The sequence below is a fragment of the Bufo bufo genome, chromosome 1, assembly GCF_905171765.1.
Source record: "Bufo bufo chromosome 1, aBufBuf1.1, whole genome shotgun sequence".
Lineage (NCBI taxonomy): Eukaryota > Metazoa > Chordata > Amphibia > Anura > Bufonidae > Bufo > Bufo bufo.
Genome location: NC_053389.1, coordinates 812,050,963 through 812,067,593, shown reverse-complemented (window position 1 = coordinate 812,067,593; position 16,631 = coordinate 812,050,963). Strand labels below are relative to the sequence as shown.

Here is a 16,631-nt window from a genome sequence, read left to right as displayed (position 1 = left end):
ATGTATATACACACAGCCCAGATACAGTATATACACTACTACACCATGACATGTATATACACACAGTCCAGATCCAGTATATACACTACTACACCATGACCTGTATATACACAGCCCAGATCCAGTATATACACTACTACACCATGACATGTATATACACACAGCCCAGATCCGGTATATACACTACTACACCATGACATGTATATACACACAGCCCAGATCCAGTATATACACTACTACACCATGACCTGTATATACACACAGCCCAGATCCAGTATATACACTACTACACCATGACCTGTATATACACACACAGCCCAGATCCAGTATATACACTACTACACCATGACATGTATATACACACAGCCCAGATCCAGTATATACACTACTACACCATGACATGTATATACACACAGCCCAGATCCGGTATATACACTACTACACCATGACATGTATATACACACAGCCCAGATCCGGTATATACACTACTACACCATGACATCTATATACACACAGCCCAGATCCGGTATATACACTACTACACCATGACATGTATATACACACAGCCCAGATCCAGTATATACACTACTACACCATGACATGTATACACACACAGCCCAGATCCAGTATATACACTACTACACCATGACCTGTATATACACACAGCCCAGATCCAGTATATACACTACTACACCATGACCTGTATATACACACAGCCCAGATCCAGTATATACACTACTACACCATGACATGTATACACACACAGCCCAGATCCAGTATATACACTACTACACCATGACCTGTATATACACACAGCCCAGATCCAGTATATACACTACTACACCATGAGATGTATATACACACAGCCCAGATCCAGTATATATACTACTACACCATGACATGTATATACACACAGCCCAGATCCGGTATATACACTACTACACCATGACCTGTATATACACACAGCCCAGATCCGGTATATACAGAACTACACCATGACCTGTATATACACACAGCCCAGATCCAGTATATACACTACTACACCATGACCTGTATATACACACAGCCCAGATCCAGTATATACACTACTACACCATGACATGTATATACACACAGCACAGATCCAGTATATACACTACTACACCATGACATGTATATACACAACCCAGATCAAGTATATACACTACTACACCATGACCTGTATATACACACAGCCCAGATCCAGTATATACACTACTACACCATGACATGTATATACACACAGCACAGATACAGTATATACACTACTACACCATGACCTATATAGACACACAGCCCAGATCCGGTATATACACTACTACACCATGACCTGTATATACACAGCCCAGATCCGGTATATACACAACTACACCATGACATGTATATACACACAGCCCAGATCCAGTATATACACTACTACACCATGACATGTATATACACACAGCCCAGATCCAGTATATACACTACTACACCATGACATGTATATACACACAGCCCAGATCCAGTATATACACTACTACACCATGACATGTATATACACACAGCACAGATCCAGTATATACCCTACTACACCATGACATGTATATACACACAGTCCAGATCCGGTATATACACTACTACACCATGACATGTATATACACACAGCCCAGATCCAGTATATACACTACTACACTATGACATGTATATACACACAGCCCAGATCCAGTATATACACTACTACACCATGACATGTATATACACACAGACCAGATCCAGTATATACACTACTACACCATGACCTGTATATACACACAGCCCAGATCCAGTATATACACTACTACACCTTGACATGTATATACACACAGCCCAGATCCAGTATATACACTACTACACCATGACATGTATATACACACAGCCCAGATCCGGTATATACACTACTACACCATGACATGTATATACACACAGCCCAGATCCAGTATATACACTACTACACCATGACATCTATATACACACAGCCCAGATCCAGTATATACACTACTACACCATGACATGTATATACACACAGCCCAGATCCAGTATATACACTACTACACCATGACATGTATATATACACAGCCCAGATCCAGTATATACACTACTACACCATGACATGTATATACACAGCCCAGATCCAGTATATACACTACTACTCCATGACCTGTATATACACACAGCCCAGATCCAGTATATACACTACTACACCATGACATGTATATACACACAGCCCAGATCCACTAAATACACTACTACACCATGACATGTATATACACACAGCCCAGATCCGGTATATACACTACTACACCATGACATGTATATACACAGCCCAGATCCAGTATATACACTACTACACCATGACATGTATATACACACAGCCCAGATCCAGTATATACACTACTACACCATGACATGTATATACACACAGCCCAGATCCGGTATATACACTACTACACCATGACATGTATATACACACAGCACAGATCCTGTATATACACTACTACACCATGACATGTATATACACAGCCCAGATCCACTATATACACTACTACACCATGACCTGTATATACAGTCAGCCCAGATCCAGTATATACACTACTACACCATGACATGTATATACACACAGCCCAGATCCGGTATATACACTACTACACCATGACATGTATATACACACAGCCCAGATCCGGTATATACACTACTACACCATGACATGTATATACACACAGCCCAGATCCAGTATATACACTACTACACCATGACATGTATATACACACAGCCCAGATCCAGTATATACACTACTACACCATGACCTGTATATAGACACAGCCCAGATCCAGTATATACACTTCTACACCATGACATGTATATACACACAGCACAGATCCAGTATATACACTACTACACCATGACATGTATATACACACAGCACAGATCCAGTATATACACTACTACACCATGACATGTATATACACACAGCACAGACCCAGTATATACACTACTACACCATGACATGTATATACACACAGCCCAGATCCAGTATATACACTACTACACCATGACCTGTATATACAGACAGCCCAGATCCGGTATATACACTACTACACCATGACATGTATATACACACAGCACAGATCCAGTATATACACTACTACACCATGACCTCTATATACACACAGACCAGATCCAGTATATACACTACTACACCATGACATGTATATACACACAGCCCAGATCCAGTATATACACTACTACACCATGACATGTATATACACACAGCCCAGATCCAGTATATATACTACTACACCATGACATGTATATACACACAGCCCAGATCCAGTATATACACTACTACACCATGACATGTATATACACACAGCCCAGATCCGGTATATACACTACTACACCATGACATGTATATACACACAGCACAGACCCAGTATATACACTACTACACCATGACATGTATATACACACAGCCCAGATCCAGTATATACACTACTACACCATGACCTGTATATACAGACAGCCCAGATCCGGTATATACACTACTACACCATGACATGTATATACACACAGCACAGATCCGGTATATACACTACTACACCATGACCTCTATATACACACAGACCAGATCCGGTATATACACTACTACACCATGACCTGTATATACACACAGCCCAGATCCAGTATATACACTTCTACACCATGACATGTATATACACACAGCCCAGATCCGGTATATACACTACTACACCATGACATGTATATACACACAGCCCAGATCCGGTATATACACTACTACACCATGACCTGTATATACACACAGCCCAGATCCAGTATATACACTACTACACCATGACATGTATATACACACAGCCCAGATCCAGTATATACACTACTACACCATGACATGTATATACACACAGCCCAGATCCAGTATATACACTACTACACCATGACATGTATATACACACAGCCCAGATCCAGTATATACACTACTACACCATGACATATATATATACACAGCCCAGATCCAGTATATACACTACTACACCATGACATGTATATACACACAGCCCAGATCCAGTATATACACTACTACACCATGACATGTATATACACACAGCCCAGATCCAGTATATACACTACTACACCATGACATGTATATACACACAGCCCAGATCCAGTATATACCCTACTACACCATGACATGTATATACACACAGCCCAGATCCGGTATATACACTACTACACCATGACATGTATATACACACAGCACAGATCCAGTATATACACTACTACACCATGACATGTATATACACACAGCCCAGATCCAGTATATACACTACTACACCATGACCTGTATATACAGCCCAGATCCAGTATATACACTACTACACCATGACATGTATATACACAGCCCAGATCCAGTATATACACTACTACACCATGACATGTATATACACACAGCCCAGATCCAGTATATACACTACTACACCATGACATGTATATACACACAGCCCAGATCCAGTATATACACTACTACACCATGACATGTATATACACACAGCCCAGATCCAGTATATACACTACTACACCATGACCTGTATATACACACAGCACAGATACAGTATAACCCTCTGCACTCCGTTTGTGACTAAAGTAGTACACAAGGGTGAGGAGCCCAGTAGTTCTCGTTGTAGAATACAAGCAAAAATGGTTTATTGCACACAAAATGGTTAAATAGTTTAGTAATTAACATAAATTACAATAAAAAGTTAATACAGATGTCAGCACAGTTGGCAGGAAACAGGCATACAACGAGCCCTGACTTGAACCCAACCCGCTTTCCCTGCCTTCTTGCAGTCAAAGTCCTATGCCGCAAGTCCGCAACTGGTCCACGTTCCCTGTTCTGCAAAGTGCAAGGCAGACAGCCATGGAGATGCAACCACACAGACAAGGGTCGTACGGAAATAGGTCAAAACTGGGAGAACGGTACAGCACAAAATCAGAGGACGGAGAGTAGTCAAAATAGCCAAGCCAAAGTCAGAACCAGACGGCTATCACGGTACAAAATCACAAGACAGAGGAAGGTCAGAGACAAGTCGAGGTCAATATACTAAACAATCCAAAACACTCAGAACCAGGAGCACAGCAAGGGAGTAAACCTATAACTGGCAAGGGTTAATTTCAATAAATTGTTTGAGATGAGGAAATCACCATTGCATGCTTCTACTTTCATGATATAATATCACTGTAGCGTGAACTTTTTATGTTTTCCAAGAATTTCACCCGAAAGACAAATATCCCTATCTTTTTGTGAGTAGTGTATATACAGAACTGGAACCAAGCATGGTATACTATGTATATCTCTCTCTCTCTCTCTCTATATATATATATATCTATATCTATATACACACTGCTCAAAAAAATAAAGGTAACACAAAAATAAGACATCCTAGATCTGAGTTAATTAAATATTCTTCTGAAATACTTTGTTCTTTACATAGTTGAATGTGCTGACAACAAAATCACACAAAAATAAAAAAATGGAAATCAAATTTTTCAACCCATGGAGGTCTGGATTTGGAGTCACACTCAAAATTAAAGTGGAAAAACACACTACAGGCTGATCCAACTTTGATGTAATGTCCTTAAAACAAGTCAAAATGAGGCTCAGTAGTGTGTGTGGCCTCCACGTGCCTGTATGACCTCCCTACAACGCCTGTGCATGCTCCTGATGAGGTGGCGGACGGTCTCCTGAGGGATCTCCTCCCAGACCTGGACTAAAGCATCTGCCAACTCCTGGACAGTCTGTGGTGCAACGTGACGTTGGTGGATAGAGCGAGACATGATGTCCCAGATGTGCTCAATTGGATTCAGGTCTGGGGAACGGGCGGGCCAGTCCATAGCATCAATGCCTTTGTCTTGCAGGAACTGCTGACACACTCCAGCCACATGCGGTCTAGCATTGTCTTGCATTAGGAGGAACCCAGGGCCAACCGCACCAGCATATGGTCTCACAAGAGGTCTGAGGATCTCATCTCGGTACCTAATAGCAGTCAGGCTACCTCTGGCGAGCACATGGAGGGCTGTGCGGCCCTCCAAAGAAATGCCAAACCGGTCATGCTGGAGGATGTTGCAGGCAGCAGAACGTTCTCCACGGCGTCTCAAGACTCTGTCACATCTGTCACATGTGCTCAGTGTGAACCTGCTTTCATCTGTGAAGAGCACAGGGCGCCAGTGGCGAATTTGCCAATCTTGGTGTTCTCTGTCAAATGCCAAACGTCCTGCACGGTGTTGGGCTGTAAGCACAACTCCCACCTGTGGACGTCGGCCCCTCATATCACCCTCATGGAGTCTGTTTCTGACCGTTTGAGCAGACACATGCACATTTGTGGCCTGCTGGAGGTCATTTTGCAGGGCTCTGGTAGTTCTCCTCCTGTTCCTCCTTGCACAAAGGCGGAGGTAGCGGTCCTGGTGCCGGGTTGTTGCCCTTCTATGGCCTCCTCCACGTCTCCTGATGTACTGGCCTGTCTCCTGGTAGCGCCTCCATGCTCTGGACACTACGCTGACAGACACAGCAAACCTTCTTGCCACAGCTCGCATTGATGTGCCATCCTGGATAAGCTGCACTACCTGAGCCACTTGTGTGGGTTGTAGACTCCGTCTAATGCTACCACTAGAGTGAAAGCACCGCCAGCATTCAAAAGTGACCAAAACATCAGCCAGGAAGCATAGGAACTGAGAAGTGGTCTGTGGTCACCACCTGCAGAACCGCTCCTTTATTGGGGGTGTCTTGCTAATTGCCTATAATTTCCACCTGTTGTCTATCCCATTTGCACTACAGCATGTGAAATTGATTGTCACTCAGTGTTGCTTCCTAAGTGGACAGTTTGATTTCACAGAAGTGTGATTGACTTGGAGTTACATTGTGTTGTTTAAGTGTTCCCTTTATTTTTTTGAGCAGTGTATATATAATAGCACTGAAACCCAGCACAGTACATATATACAGCACCAGATGAATAGAAATACCATTTCCTTAGTCAGGTTAGTCCTTGCTAGTGTTGGGCGCGATTATTCGAATCGCGAATTTTAATCGCGAATATCGCCACTTCGAGATTTCGCGAAGATGTAGAATATAGTGCTATATATTCGTATTCACGAATATTCTAGATTTTATTTTCTTTTGAACCCATGATCCCTCCCTGCTTCTTGCTTGTGGGCCAATTAGAAGGCAGCAATGTCTTTGTCTGAGCTTAGCAACATCCCTAGCAACCAATAGGAAAGCTGCCTCCCCCTTACTATATAAGAACCTCCCCAGCAGCCCTTGTAGGCAGTATTTTGCTGATCTGAGAGAGAGAGCAGTGTTATTGCTGTGCTCTGTGCTTTACTGTGTCATTACATTAAGCAGTTAGTTAGCTAGCTTATATATATATATATATATATATATATATATAATACAGATAGTCAGTTTAGGTTAGATAGTTAGTTAGATTATATATATTGTGGTAAGGCGAACAGAAAGGTGTATGGTAAAGTCCTGGAAGGGGTGTATATCCCACCCAGCTTCCTCAACTGGGTGAGGTAAATAAAATCCAGGACAGGTTTTCCCCTAGCCTGAGGGATCCCAGGTGAAGCCAGCTGGGATCATCAAGGGGAAATAAAGCACAGTCCAGGCCGTCAGTCTGAGGAGAGTGAGGCCTGGAGAAAGCCTGGGAAGATGGCTGCGCTGCTGGCTAGAGAAGCCGAGTTCTCTGTGTGACCTGTGTTCAATAGGTGAACTAGGATCCTTACTGTATTAGCCAGTGCCCAGACGGGCAGGTGTTTATTTCAGTTTGGTTTATGTTTTGTGGTGCTGGACCTTCACCCTACCCAGTGAATTATAACTGGGGTTGCCTGTATTGCCAGAGTGTGATAAATAAAGCAGCATTTGGACTTTAACCCTGTGGTCTGCAAGAGAATCTGTCATCGCCGCCCAGCCTGAGAGCGTAACCCCTTACAATATATATAATACAGATAGTCAGTGTAGGTTAGATAGTGATATAGTGTAGCTGATAGGTTCTGCTGTCCATACATACATGCTACATACATAGTGCTGTGATGTCACAAGTTCACTTAGTGCACCAATCACTAATATGTAGTCAGACCTGCTAAATTGTGAAGTTGCACGTAAAAATATGCGCATCATTAGTGCCGATTTGCGCGATCGTGAATATATTGGCGCACTCTATCTGCATATAAAGTTATTGTAATGTTCTGCCGTGCCGACCATTTTCTCCAGTCTCAGAAAACTTCTAGCAGCTTGAAAAATGTAACAAAAGTGACCCGCATTACGCGCCTATTACATTGCCGATTTTCGCAATCAAGAAAATAGTCGCAAATTCTTGAATTCACTAATATTTGCCCAAATATTCGCGAAATATCGCAAATTCGAATATTGCCCCCTGACGCTCATCACTAGTCCCTGCCAAGTTCCGTGTGAAACTACAGTTCCCAGCATGACCTGCACAGGTATAAGGTGTTCTGGAAGTAGTTTCACAAAGCATTGCTATCCCCCATGATGGTTCTGTAGGCCATACGAGTGACTACAGCGCTGATCACACAGAGTAAACATTTACACTTCGTGACTTACAGGGTATCATCTCCACCAGAGTTAGGCTACATGCAATTTGCGGAACTGCACGGACAGCCATTGATATAACTGCCTATTCTTGTCCGCCAAACGGACAGGTTATATTTTTTTGCGGACCACGGAACGAAGCAACGGATGCGGAGAGCACACGGAGTGCTGTCCACATCCTCTGTGGCCTTATTGAAGTGAATGGGTCCGCACCCGAGCCGCAAAAACGGAGGCTCGGATGCGGACGAAAACAACGGTCGTGTGCATGAGGCCTTATTCTCCTTCTTTTTCTTTCCTTCCACGTGACATCTCCCAGCTATCACTCATCTCTGCAGAGTTTGCCGCACTTCAGCTTCTCCCTTTACCAACTCATGGGCACCCTATTAACATAAACCCCTCTCAGTGCCACACGCTGTGCCATGAATATATTAGCAGCATACACTGCGCCCCTGCATACAGTCATGTCACATACTATGACCCCTGAAAATAAAGCACCACACACACACAGGGCCCTTAAAGGGGTTGTGTCACTTCAGCATTTATCGTGGAGAGAAAGTTCATATAAGGCACTTACTAATGTATTGTGATTTTCCATCACATTATATACTGCTCGTTTCCATGGTATGACCCCTCTGCAATCCATCAGTGGGGGCCGTGCGTGCAGACTATAGGAAAAAGCGCTGGCCTCTCTAGTGGCCAGGACTGTTGGAGAGCACATAGGCTGGTGATCAGCCATATTATTTCCTGTTTCAGCTGCATAGCTAGATGCATTTCACTCAGAGGCAGGGGAAGTCTCCCGTCTGTCAGCTCTGTTCTGCTGTGACATCCTTTTCCTTACTTCCCACTGTTTGTTTTCAGCTCTGGAGCTCACAGAGCAGATAAGGCTACTTCCACACTCGCGTTAAGCTTGTCCGGCCGCCACTTCCTGTTGCGATGCGGCCGCACCGGACATGATGTTCCCAGCTTTAGACGGAGGTGTGCCGCGCCGCGCAGGCGCACAACAACGGGGTAGGGAAATTTCACACCAAAGTTGGGGAGAAGGGGCCACCTAATGCTCTTGCACCTTACCTCTCAGCTGGCTCCAGATGATCAGACACCGCGCATGCGCAGTGAGTGGTCGGGAGATTTAACAGAACAAATGGCCATCAGATCTCCCTACCCCCACACTGCGCAGGCGCGGTGATCGGATGGATGTTCGGTATAAGAGATCTCCCTGCCACTGGTGCGCACGCTTGGTGTATCCCGACGGGAGTAGTTAGCCGCGCTTGCACACTGGCCCATAATTTTTCCCTACCCTCTCACCACTGCTGAGGCTCCCAGCACCTGCACAGTGTCGGCCGGTGTCCAGCTGAGAGGTAAGGCGCAAGTGCATTAGGTGGCCCCTTCTCCCCAACTCTGGTGTAAAATTTCGCTAGCCCGTCGTTGTACGCCTGCGCGGCGCGGCACATCTCCTTCCAAAGCTGGGAACGTCATGTCCGGTGTGGCCGCGTCACAACAGGAAGTGACGAGGGTAGGGAAATTTAACGGAACACCGGACAAGCTTAACACGAGTGTGAAAGTAGCCTAAAGAGGGATAAATCACACTTACAAAGAGGCGGTGGGGAAGCAGTTGTTTTATCCCGATCTCAGCTAGCTCTGACATGCCCCCACTGAACACAGGCAGTGGACTGCGACTTAGGTGGAAGTGAGACCCCTAGTGGCCATGACATTATAGCTTTTTTTTTCAGGTTGATGCAGGCATCTTTTTTTCAAATTTAGAAATTTGCTAGTTACACCCTTCTCTATGAAATTGTGTGGAAGCAGAGTGACTCTTTAAACAAAGCGGTGTTTACTTGAATCACGTTTGGTAAAGAGCTTACAGTTACAACGCAGGCTTTGATGGGCAACAGTCTTAGGCTCCATTCAGACGTCCGCATATGGGTTCGCATCCATTCCACAATATCGGGAACGGGTGTGGACCCATTCATTCTCAATGGGGCAGAGCGGGATGCAGAGAGCACGCTATGTGCTCTCCGCATCCGCATTATCAGAGCGCGGCCCAGAACTTCCGGCCACGGCTCTGCAAAAAAATAGAACATGTCCTATTCTTGTCCGCAATTGCGGACAAGAATAGGCAGTTCTATGGGGGGTGCCGGCCGGGTGTATTGCGGATCCGCAATACACCACAGACGTGTGAATGGGCCCTTAGCGTTTGTACAGGAAACTGCCTGCCAGATCTCCCTGTATTGCTGGAGGCTACAGCGTTGCCGTCCAGCCCTATTAACTATAATAGGGCCCAGCGGAGATCAGGCCGCAACCTGGCAAATATGCCAAGAATCGGACAGATAAAAACCGATAAGCGCAGCGGTTTTCGTCCGGCCAACTCTCACCATATTTGGCAGGTCACAGATGGATCTTCGCTAGTCCCGGACGGCAATGCTGTAGCTTCCAGCGATGCCGGAATACAGAGAAACCCAGCTGTACAAGCGCTAGTGTGGATTTCCACGGAACAATCATTGGGCAGATTATCAGTAGGGTTGGGCGAATCGAAGTATCCGAAGTGGACTTTGATTCGAATCGCAGGGAAAGTTCTAATCACTTCAAAGCCGGATTTCCTCGTGCTTCGTGGTAACAAATCGATTTTCCCTGAAATAGGGGGGGGGGGACATTCAAAGTTTTCATAACGTCACTCAAAACTAATTATCGGGAACAAACGTTCCTATGAACGCTCAATCCCGACAATCTGCCCGTGTAAAGGTACAACAGATCGTTCGATAAACTAACGAAATGCTCGTTCATCAGGTGACATTGTTGTTAGTGCAGGCACCTAAATGATCGTTTTTGGGCAGCAGATCGTTGCTTAGACTGCACAATCTTCTGCTCAGAGACAATAAACAATGTAGCTGTAGGAGGATGAGCAATGGTAGTAGCGATCCCTCGTCCTCATACTGTAGAGGAGATCGTTGCATGTAAATACAGTGCTTCGCCTCCACTGAGCGAGTAGCCGATTGTCGGGGAGGAGTGGGGATGCCGAGCCAATTCGGCTCCGTGCTGGCATCATATGCTTCCTGTTGGCAGGGTACTTAAACGGGCAACTGCTGGCCACAGTAGCCTGTGATTGGTCTTACTTGCCACACAAACATGTTTTGTTCTACTGACGCACTCCTGCCTTCACCTTTGTCTGTGGATTTGACCCCTGATGTATATTTCTGGTATTGGACTCTGTTTCTGATTCTGTTTCTAACATTTATTCTCTGGTTTTAACTTGCCCTGTCTGACATCTCTTTCCCTTCTAGTTTAGGTCCTGTGCACTTATTTAGGTTAGGAACCATTGACCAGTTGGGTGCCGCCGTTGACACCTCTAGTTTAGGTCCTGTGTAGTTTTCCAGGTTAGGAACCGTCAACCTGGGGCCGCCGTAGGTAAGGATGGTGGTGCAGGTGGAGTTTAGGGCTGCACTGTTCCTTACCTTAGGTGACACCTGTCTTGTAGAGGATTTCTCTTGCCTGGACTGATTAATACCTCCAGATATCTGACCAGGATATCAGACAGGGAAAACCAAGAGCAAACAATTCAGATGCAATACTAAGCCATGGTCAAAACCAGGAAGAAACATCAGGGTCAGGGTCCAGATCAGAGGTCGAGAATCCAGTTTTCAATTCACTGGTGTGGCGATCCATGAGAATGACACCACTCGCAGGCAACCTGTGGCCAGCGGGATGCCTGTTCAAATAGGCCGCGCTTCCTGGTCACATGACACGCCCGGCATCACATGACCGGTCACATCAGCGCATCGGGCAAAACATCTAATTGGCTGGTGCTCCTGTACAGGTTGGGCCTGGCCTAGATGCCCTGACAACCAGACATTGGCAGAGCTGCTTATAGAGTAGCGTGACCCCTGGCACCAAAGTGGGCATGCCAACTATGTCCTCAGAAACTGTTCCAGTCACAGCGAGCCCCTACTACATTCCTTATCTGTCTCATTATCCTTAGTGCCAGACATTCCTTATTGTAATAGGAGAAAGTTCACACGGTACAACAAATACACTCGTGTAACACCCATCCTGTCTCGTTTGTCTTGGCTGAACAGGTGCAACTTTTAATAAATTAATTTACCAGTATCACAAAGACAGTGTTAATATAATATCTTTTTGGGTCTCTAGAATCTTTATGAACAAGTTTGTGCACTTTTACAATAGTAGAACCAAAGGTGAAATGAGGCGAAATGACACCCTGTACAGCCATAAACAACTAGTCATTTGACACCCATAATCTGGATGGTAAAACCTTCCAACTATGGCAGTAGTTTAGGTTGTCCATATTCAAGTGAGTAAAAGGACTAAGTCAATGTATGTTTCCATTCACTGATATTAAGCAGAGATCCTGAAAATACGTATCTGAAACATAAGGTATATTCCATATAACTATGGTCTGTTCACTTCTCCAACAGTGGTAACTGGAGCGACAGATGGAATCGGGAAGGCCTACGCGATGGAGGTCAGTAGCATGTGGTCTATCAGTCTAATTATCTATCTCTTATATCTGTCTCATGCTTCTATGTCTTCCCTGTAGTTGGCCAGGAGAGGCTTCGATGTCGTCCTCATCGGTCGGAATGTGCAGAAGCTACAAAAAGTTGCTCAGGAGATAGGTGAGGGGCAAAAGGGTCCCACCTATAATTCCAGCTCAACATCTGCAGTAGATACAATATGGACGATTACTCAAGACATCGAATACATATCTTATATCCACAGAAAAACAGAGCGGACGAAAAACCAAGATCATCCAAGTTGACTTCACAGGCGGGTCTGAGATTTATCCAAAGGTGGAGAAGGCTTTGAAGGGCCTGGATATTGGGATTTTAGGTACAACCTTGGAAATAAAACAGGGCCAAAAATCTAAAGTTTCTACCAATGTCCTAACATTAGACATTCCTGACTCCTCTGTCCAAGACATTATCCCACATTATTCAGAAATCATCTAGAGGTTTATTTTGCAGTATGGGACTAAATGATGTATTGATGTGTTTGTCCTGTTTTTTTTTTCTTATTATGGGTCATGAAGGTTGAGCTGTACTAAGCTATTTTGTGACTTCTAGGTTATTTTGTCATGTTAGCGGTCCATGCCTGGTGGATCTCCTCTGCTCTCGGCAGGCATGGCCACTGGGTCACTCACCAGACTACTGCTTCCTCTCTGGCATCTTTCCGTGCATTCAAGGCAGGCGTGGTTGCCAGAGCGTTCTACCCAGGATCTAGTTAGGCCTGAATGTCCTGCGTGCAGACTCTACTGGTAACCTTACGGCATGCGTACATGTTCCAATTGTCCTCTTCAAGGGGTAGATTGCACACACATTCAGGTGCTCCCAGCCTGTGGACTTTGTAGACCTATAAGGGCATCTTCCAAAAGGGGAAGGTGCATAATGAATAGGTTTTAATTACTAGATTCCTGCAAAGATGCACTAAACTTCTATCAATCTGCCTGTGTACTGATTCCTACTTGTTTAGTGGACTGACCCATAGCTGCCTGACCTGACTTCTGCCTGTTTCTCGTACTGACTCTGTGTTGTCTGCTCTGACCTTTGGGGTGCTAGTAGATTGTTCATAGCCTGCATGACCTGAGAATGACTTATTTCCTCACTATGGTTTTTACATGATCCCTCAAAGCTCTACACCAGTTTTTCCTGACCTCCGTGGGTCAGCAGCCACTGAACAGAGATTACGCCAAAAGGCAGCTGCCTATCTATCTTTTCCATTTATTGTATCTATATATCATCTCATGTCTATCTATCTGACCCATTGACTATTGTGAGACACTTCAAGATTCTGGTATATTTGTCTACCATAACATTTCTGCACATTGCATTCTGGAATCATTTATGGGAACTGTGACCACAGAGCTGGACACGATAGAGGACAGAACCTCACCAGTGTTTTCTCTCGTTACAGTGAATAATGTTGGGATGACTTACCACCCTGAAGCAAACAGATTTCTTGAGGTCCCTGACATTAACAAGGTGAGCTCCACATTATATTACTGATCTATGTAAAAACCTGTATAATGTATATGTGCGGAGAGTCAGAACTACTGATCTAAATGAAATACAGTACAGACCAAAAATTTGGACACCCCTTCTCATTCAAAGAGTTTTCTTTATTTTCATGACTATGAAGGCATCAAAACTATGAACTAACACATGTGGAATTATATATATAACAAACAAGTGTGAAACAACTGAAAATATGTCATATTCTAGGTTCTTCAAAGTAGCCACTTTTTGCTTTGATTACTGCTTTGCACACTCTTGGCATTCTCTTGATGAGCTTCAAGAGGTAGTCCCCTGAAATGGTTTTCACTTCACAGGTGTGCCCTGTCAGGTTTAATAAGTGGGATTTCTTGCCTTATAAATGGGGTTGGGACCATCAGTTGCGTTGAGGAGAAGTCAGGTGGATACACAGCTGATAGTCCTACTGACTAGACTGTTAGAATTTGTATTATGGCAAGAAAAAAGCAGCTAAGTAAAGAAAAACGAGTGGCCATCATTACTTTAAGAAATGAAGGTCAGTCAGTCAGCCGAAAAATTGGGAAAACTTTGAAAGTAAGGGCTATTTTACCATGAAGGAGAGTGATGGGGTGCTGCGCCAGATGACCTGGCCTCCACAGTCACCGGACCTGAACCCAATCGAGATGGTTTGGGGTGAGCTGGACCGCAGAGTGAAGGCAAAAGGGCCAACAAGTGCTAAGCATCTCTGGGAACTCCTTCAAGACTGTTGGAAGACCATTTCAGGGGACTACCTCTTGAAGCTCATCAAGAGAATGCCAAGAGTGCAAAGCAGTAATCAAAGCAAAAGGTGGCTACATAGACTGTATGGCATTTGTGGGCACTGTAGACAATGCAGCACGTACAGTACACCCGGACACTGTACAGACAATGCAGCACGTACAATACACCCGGACACTGTACAGACAATGCAGCATGTATAGTACACCCGGGCACTGTACAGACAATGCAGCACGTACAGTACACCCGGACACTATACAGACAATGCAGCACGTACAGTACACCTGGACACTGTACAGACAAAGCATACCGTACAGAACCCCCCGACACTGTACAGAAAATGCACTTACAGTACACCTGGACACTGTACAGACAATGCAGCATGTACAGTACACCCGGACACTGTACAGATAATGCAGCACATACAGTACACCCGGACACTGTACAGACAATGCAGCATGTACAGTACACCCGAACACTGTATAGACAATGCAGCACATACAGTACACCCGGACACTGTACAATGCAGCACGTACAGTACACCTGGACACTGTACAGTCAATGCAGCACTTACAGTACACCCGGACACTGTACAGACAATGCAGCATGTATAGTACACCCGGACACTGTACAGACAATGCAGCATGTATAGTACACCCGGACACTGTACAGACAATGCAGTATGTACAGTACACCCGGGCACTGTACAGACAATGCAGCACGTACAGTACACCCGGGCACTGTACAGACAGTGCAGCACGTATAGTACACCTGAGCACTGTACAGACAATGCAGCATGTATAGTACACCCGGTCACTGTACAGACAATGCAGCATGTATAGTACACCTGGGCACTGTACAGACAATGCAGCATGTATAGTACACCTGGGCACTGTACAGACAATGCAGCATGTATAGTACACCTGGGCACTGTACAGACAATGCAGCATGTATAGTACACCCGGGGCACTGTATAGACAATGCAGCATGTGCAGTACACCCGGACTAAAACTAAACTTTTAAAATTTATTTCTGAATGCTCCTTAGGCCCACTCCACGTAGGTGAGCCCGGCCAGCCAAGGCCAACAAATGGAGGCACCCACCTTGTTTTAGACCTCCGTATTAAAGGGACAATGAAGCAAAAAGTGGTCCGTGCTTTCCAGCACCTCACTTCCGTCCTACCGAGGACAACCCTTTTCCTCAGAGCTCCTACACTTCAAGTTGTT

General features: G+C 44.8%; 1 protein-coding gene across 1 annotated transcript in view; it reads left to right on the top strand.

Moving 5' to 3' along the window:
- The window catches only part of LOC120986581 (very-long-chain 3-oxoacyl-CoA reductase-like), a 96,385-nt gene that overhangs the window by 32,968 nt on the left and 46,786 nt on the right, over nucleotides 1-16,631 (top strand). The window contains exons 2-5 of the mRNA XM_040415242.1: nucleotides 13,081-13,127; nucleotides 13,203-13,278; nucleotides 13,382-13,492; nucleotides 14,573-14,640. Of these exons, the coding sequence (XP_040271176.1) occupies nucleotides 13,081-13,127; nucleotides 13,203-13,278; nucleotides 13,382-13,492; nucleotides 14,573-14,640 (302 nt within the window). The remainder of the gene's footprint in view (nucleotides 1-13,080; nucleotides 13,128-13,202; nucleotides 13,279-13,381; nucleotides 13,493-14,572; nucleotides 14,641-16,631) is intronic.